At 33.2% G+C, this 10,434-nt stretch overlaps 2 protein-coding genes across 2 annotated transcripts; one reads left to right on the plus strand and one right to left on the minus strand.

Moving 5' to 3' along the window:
- Positions 1-504: 504 nt before the first annotated feature.
- Positions 505-3,114, plus strand: LOC133185116 (uncharacterized). Its single transcript, XM_061320174.1, has 2 exons — positions 505-1,404; positions 2,591-3,114. Exons 1-2 carry the CDS (start codon positions 579-581, stop codon positions 3,112-3,114), a joined length of 1,350 nt encoding a protein of 449 aa, XP_061176158.1. The 5' UTR covers positions 505-578.
- Positions 3,115-4,531: 1,417 nt separating this feature from the next.
- On the minus strand, positions 4,532-8,719 carry LOC133186102 (D-beta-hydroxybutyrate dehydrogenase, mitochondrial-like). The gene is made up of 6 exons (XM_061321379.1): positions 8,534-8,719; positions 7,576-7,782; positions 7,054-7,206; positions 6,043-6,236; positions 5,270-5,506; positions 4,532-4,675 (listed from the first exon to the last, which is right to left on the minus strand). The coding sequence occupies exons 1-6, from the start codon at positions 8,655-8,657 to the stop codon at positions 4,577-4,579; spliced, it is 1,014 nt and encodes a 337-aa protein (XP_061177363.1). The 5' UTR covers positions 8,658-8,719; the 3' UTR covers positions 4,532-4,576.
- Between the last annotated feature and the right edge of the window lie 1,715 nt (positions 8,720-10,434).

Here is a 10,434-nt window from a genome sequence, read left to right on the forward strand (position 1 = left end):
AAGCATTTTACTTACAAAAAGGTCCCCAATTTGATTGCCTTATCAGAGATGATTCCAGTTATCTTATAGTGTTTATACTTCTAAGAGAAATGTTTATCAAATATCTCCAAGTCATAAATGATACGCACTCGCTCGGAGAAGCTTTTTATATTCATGTGAAACTTTTAAATACCTACAGCATATACAATGTATATAAAACTATTAGAATGAATAAAAGTTAACATTGTAAAGTGTATACTAAACCATACAGAAGGCATTAAGTGAAATTCGTATTGCAAGGTATTTTAGTCTGTTGTATTTAATTACCGGGTAATGATAAAGAGAAACATTACATTTAAACTGGTACCGGGAACCAGTTAGGTACCTGTACATTGTTTACATTTCGTCGACCGAACAGAAAGCACTATTTTTAGGTTGTTGATTCAAGTTCTACATGTAGGTATTTTACTACAATTGTTCGTTTCATTTTGAAAGTATCCACAATTACCCACTTACAAGGTATGGATTTCAAACTGTAACTTTCGTTTCATAGCTAAATAAAGTTTAGGTAATTATCAATGTGACTGAAACAAAACAAGATGGCTGCTAAAGACCGAGCACAACATTTCATAACGTGTGAAAAGTGCCAAAACCCTGTAGAATTTACTTGTGTTCCGTGTGAAATTAAACTCTGTGGAGAATGTTCTTTGAACCACATGCGCACGAAATCAAAACAAGGACATGAACTCCGGGGATATTCTCGGTCTTTGACACAGCAGTGTGACATACACTTTAATTTTACATGTGATGTCTATTGTAAGTCATGCTCTACTCCAATCTGCAGTGAATGTGTCGCAACAAATGAACATAAACTTCACGACCTTTCATCAATGTCAATAATAACTAACTTCTTCGAAACATTGATTAAAGAAGAAAGTAATGAATTACAAACAAAAGTGAAACGCAACTTTGCGAAGTGTGTACAAGATATCGACAGAAATCTGTGTACGGTTTCTAAGCATTTTGCAGGTGTCAGACAAAAGCTTAAGCTTTGGGTTGAAAAATGGCATCATGAAATTACGTCTCTTGAAGAATCTCTTGGAAAAGAACTAAAAGATGCAGAGGACAAGACTTTGAGGACTTTGAGAGAGGAAAAAGCTCTCATGGAAAGTAAGATTGAAGAGATAAATGAGTCCATCAAGAAGTACGAGGACATGCATGCGTCAGAAAACCCTAAACTTCTCGTCAAATTTCAGTCTAAGCTAGACCAGCTCAGTGAATTACCTACACTGAAAAAACTTTATGTCTTCGACTTTATTTCTGCTGAATTTCCATTTGATCTGAGAATCGTTTTTGGAAATTTCAAATCTTTTATTTGGCCTGTCGAATTTAGAAGTCTCTCAGAGATGAGAACATCAAAGGAAAGTAAGAAGTCGAACTTATGATTTCTTTAATAAAATAAAATTCATCTTTCTTTACGAGGGGTGATCAAAGCCTTCGCGAACTATTTCTATATTTACAAATCCACAATTCAAATCAGAAAAAAATTTGGCACACAAAAAGTCATAAACATGTTCTATATATAGCATATGTCATGCAATTTTTGGTCCATGTTTATGACGCCACAATATGAAAATGACGTCAATATGTAGGTGACTTGTGACGAAAAATGGGTTACTCAGTCTTACTCATGCACGGAACAGCTGTAAATTTTAACTTAAATCTTGGAAATTCCTTTGCAGTGGCATATAATAATATGTACAGGGTTTATGAAAACAAAGGACTTGCAAGAAGTTCAATCATTAACTGGATTGATTGTTTTAGTGAAAGAAGGGAGAGAGTTAAAAATGATGTTCGTTCTGGTGCCCAATGAAAGTCTGCTGGGAAAGAGATGTGACATTAGTTGAGCAATTTGTTTTAAAAGATCGCCACGTTACAGTTTAAAAAATACTTGAATATCTTAACAATAAAATATCAATTAAATCCCTAAAATATCATTTACTACAGATTTTAAACCTATCAGATATGATAAACAGAACGCTTCCATACTTGATTCACAATTTAAAAACGACGCATCGAAGACAGAAGAGTCGGGTTGTGATGGTCACCATGCTCATTCTGGTAAAAGATATCCTTATCCATCCACCCTATGTCCGAGATTTGGCAATTTGTGACAAAAGAACTTTTCTTCTTATAAAAAATAACCTGCATAGTAAGAAATAGAAGACTCGGAAAAATCTTTTAGCTGCTGTGAACAGAACGCTACGGCGCATGTCACGTGAAAGCCTGAACCACGTGTTTCTCGCATGGGCAGAACGGTTGCCGATGTGCATTAAAACCGGAGGGGACTACTTTTAAAAAAAAATAATACACACTACTTTAATTTCTTTTATGGAAGTAATTCAATTAGTTTGCGAACTTTTTGATCACTCCTCGTAAATATGATTTCAATCCTTGAGGTTTCAATTATTTATTACAATATACTTTAAGGAGATCAAAGAGTCTTTAAGAAAAGGTAATTAACTTAAATATCATTTTAAATGTATCTTGATGTTTATCGAATCATTTATTTGTTCCATATGAGTAATTATATTTTTTTTGTTAAATTCAGTATTGTCATTTGTTAACAAGCAACATGGAAACTTAATCAACATCCATGACGATTTGCACGACGAAAAGGGTACGTCTTCACAATTTAAAAGATGTTTGATCCAGCTACATCCTAAGCTTTTTCTTTGTCTTCGAAAGTCAAAGCTCTTCCGTGAAAAGTTAGATGCATTTCTTAAAGAAGTGGAAGCCAAACCAATTTGGTCAGAAAGCGAAGGTTTTGACGAGGAAGCACATTTGTGCATAGAAAGTACAAATGCAGCTTCACATATGAACGACGCGTGGAAAACGATTATTTCGGATTTACTGACAGGCTTTCTTAATAATTGGAAGATACGGCATATTACTGTACCTACTAGTCTCTGGGATAGAGTACTAGGAGAGTTAAGAACTATCTGGATCCCTAATCCTGAAAACATAGTTTGCTACACTGAGAAAAAACAGCGGAAAATATTTGTTATAGGCCAAGAAAGAGACGCAGATACCTTGACATCAACTATTGAAAAACTTGTGCGTACGGGTATTTAGTTATATAAATAGGAAAAAAAATCGTCACTGGGAACTCTTTATAGACCATCAATAAATGAACATCTAGTTACAGATCCTGTGAAATAAGGTTCATCTCATTCGTTTAACAATTGCCGCATTACATGCGATTGTTTTTGTATAATAGCTAGATGTACATGTATAACAACGCAACTTTCTGTAGAATAAAAGGAATTATAGATAGTCCACTTAACCATCAGTTTATCTCATAATTAATAAATTAGTATTTAAGTCTAGTGTTTACATGTAATTATGTACTGACTATTGGCTTTGTTAATGACATGACTATTCTACTATGGATGGAAGTTTAAATTCAAGCATTTTAAACAACATTTGCAAATTTAAAATGCTTCCATCATTCTGTAAAATTCGTACTTTAAAAGTTGCCTTATGAGACAGACTCATGTTTTCATTTTTATGCACATGTGCTTAGCAATGCACATTGCATGTACATTTATTCATTTAATTAATATTTTTATTTGCAGCACACTTCTACAGCTGAATCATATAATTATTCATTTAGCCTGTAGTTAGGTGTAGTGATTTTAAATTGTTATTTTCCAGAGAGGTCCAGAGTTAGTCTCAGGGCTCTAATTATATTCTGGCCATGGTCATTATGTATCTGTTAATTTCATTGGTTTTTAGTTTGTCTTATGCTTTTGGATTGGATTTTGTTTGTGGTTTTCTTTGTATTTTTGGTGAATTCTGATTTAGCAGTGAAAAGTTATGGTCATTTTTAAGTTCTGGTGACTAAGTTGGGCAGACATTATCATCATATAGGAACTTTGACATAGAGACAATTCTTTCCGCTTGCATGATAAGTAATTCTGTAAAACTAAAGGTTAATAAATATGATTCTCATTCTATTAAATATGAAATCTGTAATTTTAATTTTAATTCCTTGAATCACTTTTGGAGTAAATGAATAGTGAGAGTGAGACCTTAAAATATAAGTTAGGTGTAAATAGTAATTCATGAATGTCTCAATGTTTAATAATTTAAAGTAAACTTTGTTTTATGCTTAGTAGTTGTTCATTGTTGATTTGTTAATATTATTCCTACAGCTGTCTACTGAATACAGCTTATATATGCTGTTATGGCCCATTCCCCTTGAATGGTATGGATAATATTGTTTTTATGCCAAAGAATAATTAATGATGCTAAATGTTAACAATTTGTTATTTCATTATAGGGTCTCTTTACTGTTTCTGATTCTATCTTAATAAAGAGACCGCCTTGTCATAAACTCGAATCAACAGCCTTTGTTGTCATTGATTCCATATTATGACCATCATACAAGTCTGTTACACTTATATATTCTTTAACAGTACACATATAATACTCCTCTTTTATCTTGCATTAAATAAAAAAATATATTAATTTGTTGTATCTATTTTCTACATAGCATCAAAACATCGCTGAAGGCACATTAATGACATTCTAATCATGTTCCAAAATTTGATACTCCGAAAGAGTTAAACCATCGATCGACTAGGAAATCCATCCAAGCGGTAGGTAGGTAGCTATTTAACCGGGCGTAAAACTGAAAATAGATATAAAGATTGAAAAAATAAGTACTACACCAGGGCATTTACTACATATCAATCATCATATTTTTTTTTAATTTGCCTTTCTAAATTTTTAAAATTAAACAATTAAACACTTTTTTATATAAATGCTTGTACACGGCGGGTGTGACCGGTCGGCAGGGGATGCTCACTCCTCCATGGCACCTGATCCCACCTCTGATGTTTGGAGGTCCGTGTTTGCTCTGCTCCTATTTTGTATTGTATAATGGACTTTTGAGCTTGAATACTGTTCGTTATCTCCATATATTTCATTGTACAACTTAAACTATGCTTTAAAGGTTATATACCACATACTCGTACCCTGTAATTTAGGAAGATATGTGACTGTGTTGCAGAATTATTTAAAGTACTTGTATTAAAAAACCTCAAAAGTGAAAGGCGTAGAAGGTTTTCCCTCCCATGAGTAATAAGTTAATTTCTTTAATGCAATGCAGGTCTCTTTCATTGTCTAAATCACTCTTTTAACTGCTGCGTTTAAGAAACCATATGCCAGCAAAGAAAAATAAAACAAAAATTAAACATCAACTGTAGAGATAAACTAAACTTACGCAATAGTAATCAATGAGCCCCTTGCCACCATCCACTAGGTATCTACTTTTAGGATTTTCTAGCGTCACAGCGTCAACAAATGCGTCAATGACAGGATTGATCGTGGAATAGGAAGGGTCAGGTGATTTTTCTAGTCCAGAAAACTGGGATTCCAGATACTTCCGGCCATAGGCTTGTCTCACTTCTGTGTCGGCATTGTTCCACATTTCATCTACGTCTTTTTTCAGGCGTTTTAACTTTAATTAAAGTGTAAATTTACTTGTAAGTCCAATCAAGGCACACGGCTCCAAATTAAAATAATAATACAGTTATTTTTAAAGTCTTTTTATTGAAGCTTTTTATCAAATCTCGGCTGCAGAAAAAAATATTTTCACATATTTTCACATGTTGAAAAGAAAAGCAAGACTGAGTTTGGTGAGGTGCCATCAAATTGTTGTCAGAAAGTAGCAAATAAAAAGCAGATTTACTATCATAGCATTTTGGTTGTCCTCAGAATCATTCAAATAATTAATTTCAAATTTTTACAAGAATATGGGGGGGGGGGGAGATATTTCAATGTTAGTCTTCTAAAATTAAGGATTATAGAGCATTTTCCAAGAACCGCCACATGTAAATAACAATCTTCAATGTAGAAAGCAGTTGTGCTGCAGAAAAAAATCTTGATTTTCTCCAAAAAATCTTAAGTAGGCAGAAGACGAACTGTTTCAATCGAACAAGCTTACACTGTATAGATTAAATCTTCAGGTTAAGTAAGAATTAATGATGGACATACATTGGGACCTTTGAGAATTCCGGTCACTCCTCCAAATTCTCCTGGTTCAACTATTACAACTTTTACTCCAAACTTTCTCATTTCAAGTCTCAGGCAGTCAGAGAAGTTCTCCCCGCCATACTTAGTGATTCCATAGACCGATATTCTAGGAAGTGACACACGCCCTTTAACACTTGTATTATTTACAATTCGACCTATTAGGAATTAAAATTATTATTGTATATTACTCATACATGCACATTCACTTGAAGAATTCTTATATTTTCAGAAAATGCATGTTCTAAATACATATCATGGTTAAAACTCTTTAAGAAGAGAACAACCCATTTTATGGTAAGGAAGGTAAGATGCTGAGATTCCCTAAGTTGTTCTATGTGTGATTTTGGATATGCTGCATAATACAATTTTTAAAAAAGCAAATGATTTCTATTTCTAACAAAGTCTTGAAAGAGAGAGAGAGGAGCGGTCATCATTTTTATTAATATGATCATATTAATCATGATGTGGTCAATATATAGGAAGGAGAGTACACACTGAAAAATATTTTTTCATATGGTTATGCTCTGGTTAAAGGACTTTTGATTATTGTTAAGTTTTTTTTCATTTTCTTTCTACAAAAAATTGCATCTTATTCAAACTTCAACTACTCAAATACAGTTTGATAAATGTAACAGTTTTAGACAGAAAAATATTCATGCAGACTCACAATGTATGATCCTGCTTAAGGCCTTTAATGTCTATTTTTGCATTTCTTCGTAAAGTACCGAAAATATTTATAATCATAATTATCTTCCTATTTCTTAACTGTCTTCAAAATGTCTTAAAAATACATAAAGCAAATATTGCATATCAGCAATTCAAGATATTCAGTAGGTTGTATAGGAAATACCATCCTTTGCAATCTTGCACAAATGTCTGGTTTTGTGAGGAAATTCTTGAAGAAGCAACACTTAAATTGCAAATTCTTGGGATAAATTATATATTTTTGAGGAATGCGTCTGACATGAATACCTTTTGATTTTCTAATCATTGGTAGAAATATTTTCGTGACGTTTATCATGCCGAAAAGATTCACTTCCGCTATACGTCTGTACATATCCATCGTACAAAATTCTATATCGCCCCAACAGTCAATACCAGCGTTATTAACAACAGCCCAGAGTCCTACAAATTAATGTTGTACAGGTACATGATTAAGTTAAAATTAAAAATCATAAATTAAAAGGAAATATAGGCGATTTCGCAAAAATTATTTTTAATCGAGTAAAATAAATTAAGGTAAAAAAGAAATTGTTAAACAAAAAGATTATAATTGATGACGGAAAAACAGTAACTGATAAAGTATGTTTCCATGCGAAAATTGATAAGATAAAAGTTACATCTAAAAGGTCAAATTGAATTTTAAAAGAATAATATAACAAGGTAACAAAGAGATAATAGTAAATTTCATGTATAATTTAAAAATTAAAATATTTTATTTAAAATTCCAATGAAAATCTGCGTCTTCTTTATATGATATAGATATATAATTACCACATCCAGTTTGTTTGTGTATCGTCTCTACGTAACTTTTGGCACTTCTAATTTGGTCATCTTTGGTAACGTCTAGTTGGACAACGTGAAGACGTTTAGAACATGATCTCGCTAATTCTGCTGCTCCAGGTCCATCTCCCACCAGACACCCAGCAAACACATGAAACCCCATCTTATCCAGGCGCTTCGCCAGGTCGTGTCCTATACCTGAAAGGAGAGGAAATCCACTTGAAGTGATGCCAAGATGAAGATATTTAGGAATAGAAAGTATGCCGGTACTGATTGGCAATTGTTATCAGCTTCTTTATGATTAAGACTATGTATAGTGTGCAGTCAAGATATTTATGAAGCATAGTGAAATAGGGTTTTTAACTTAGAACAAATCTCAAGTATATGTGCAACTTACTTGATCATATATTTACTTAACTTTGAATTATGAACAAAAATTTTCAATCCTTTCTAAGTACTCCAGGAAGTTATAGTGTCACAATTTTTACAATATAGCATTTTCAGCCCATTTCACATACAACATTATAAGTTATAATGTTGAGCGGCTACAAGTAAAGGGACTGTTCATTATTCTCATAAATCTGTCGCAAGAAAACAAATCTGCATACGACAGTCCTTTAATACATGCTTCGTCCAACAACATTGGTACAAAATTATCGAAAGCTCAGCTTAAGGCATTTTCAAAAGCCGCTGTTACACGTACATGTGTAGCAGAAAAGTAATTCTATAAAGCTACTCAAGAAATCAAGCCTACGGTATTTCCAAACCAGCCATACAGGTTACAACTCTAAAATACATAGATTTATGTACTAATAACATTAACCTATCCAGCTACAAATAATTTACAGAACAATCCCAGTGTACATCTGTAAATGGAAATAAAATTTTCTGTGTTAAACGTTCAGCTCAATGGTTAGACGGTACAGGGCATCTTAATTTGTATACCTACCGGTGTCACATCCGGTAATCAAAACACCTTGACCATTGACTGTAATTCTCTGTGTTTTGGAGATACGGGCATTATACAGATACCACACAATAATCAACACCACCAAAAGAACCACCTGCCACATATCTAAAACACAAAAACGAGAAATAACAATTCATGAAATGCAAATTACAAATTGCGATATGCAGTTCAGGCACAAGACAACATCCTGATGTATGGGTACAATCTATTTACATATTATCAACGTTTCCTACCTGTTTATGGCACTCTCTGTTGAACAATTGATAACAAAGATTAGTAGAAATGTAGGACACTGGATTCCTAAATGCATACCTATAGAGTCTGAAAATCAAGGTCACGAGATCTTAATTTTGTACACACGTATACACGTTTGAACGATTGTCATGTTTGAAGAAAATTGAAAATATGTATTTTGAACATTTTCATGGACACTTTCACAAAATACACAGCTAGCTTTTTCCTTTAAATATAGTGAAAGGAATAAAATGCAGTTCACACTAAATATATAGCAAAATATTTACTCACCATGACTTTCCTGATTATTGGGGAAGTTTTTTGTTAATATATCGTGAAAGGAAAAAGGGCTAAAAACAAGTTTTTCTTTAAAATAAAGTAATCGTGTAATATTCAGATGTCAAAGTTGTGGCCTACGTAATGGAATTAGAATGTGCAGAACAGTCAATTAGCTAATAAACGAATAAACTAATGTACGAATTAGAATTACTCGAAACATCATTGAATGAATAAACTACTCTGAAGGGAAAGAGTGTACGTTTTCGGAAGTAAATGAAACTCTTGCGCACATAGAGAAATTCACCATGTAACTGTTACAAAATTTAGATCCCTAAAAATGCACTAAAATGGTCCTTCAGTACTTAACAGGTTGCAAAAAATCACCTGAAGTTATCAAATCATAGTAACATAGAAGGCCATCGCGATATGTGTGCGCAAATTGTTACATTTGCTGAATGCCTTACATGGAATTAACTGTGATCAGCCGAAGGCGATGACAAAAATTGTTCAGAAATTGTTAATGTGCGTGAAACCAAAGGTTCGCTTAATAAATGAATATCGGGCATAGATTTCAAATTAACAATGCGGGCAAGCATCTTCTATCCAAGCACTTTGATTAACCTAGTCATTCTATTTTATCAATGAAAGTTAGAATTTTAGAAAAGATTCACCATCATACTTATAGCTCATCATTGAGTACAGCTTTCAGAGACAAAGAGAAGAATATTGGATTACAAAACTAAGCACGGCCTTTCCATATCGATGCAATGACAATGTCGATAGTGATGGGAATCTTTCCAGTCCACAGTGTAGCAATATGAATGTGATGGGATTTTTAACAATACTCAGAGACGTATGCGTAGTCATGGACATCAGTCTTACAATAAACCTATTATACACGATGACTCCTTTGATTCACTACTGCCTTATGTAAATAAACAGTTAGGTCTTTATTACATTCAAACCAAACTTTACTCCGTCCCTTGAAATTTTTTAACAGCCTCTATGATTAAGTCGAGTGAAGTCCATATTTGGATTCTTCGACACCAGAAAACAGACTCGGATCTGTGATTATGGATATTGCAAACCATATGTTTTTTAAATCGCCACGTTGTACGGAAGAAAATTCTGCTAAAATAACACGTTTTTCCCTTTAAACTTCAATATACCAACATAGGAATTGACGCCGTTAGCATACATGTAAGGAATATTCTGAGTCACAAAGGTTCCAGTCTTTTGAAGTTGAAGTCAGCACCTTGTATTTCTTACAATTATACATCGACAATTGCTTCAAGTCTTTTTAATTACAACTCGAAAGGGCCTAAATATCGAACATTTGAAACTTAATCCTCCAACGTTTCATGTTC

This window comes from Saccostrea echinata, unplaced genomic scaffold, assembly GCF_033153115.1.
Source record: "Saccostrea echinata isolate AGI-Se365-2 ecotype Australia unplaced genomic scaffold, CSIRO_AGI_Sech_v1 ptg000012l, whole genome shotgun sequence".
NCBI lineage: Eukaryota > Metazoa > Mollusca > Bivalvia > Ostreida > Ostreidae > Saccostrea > Saccostrea echinata.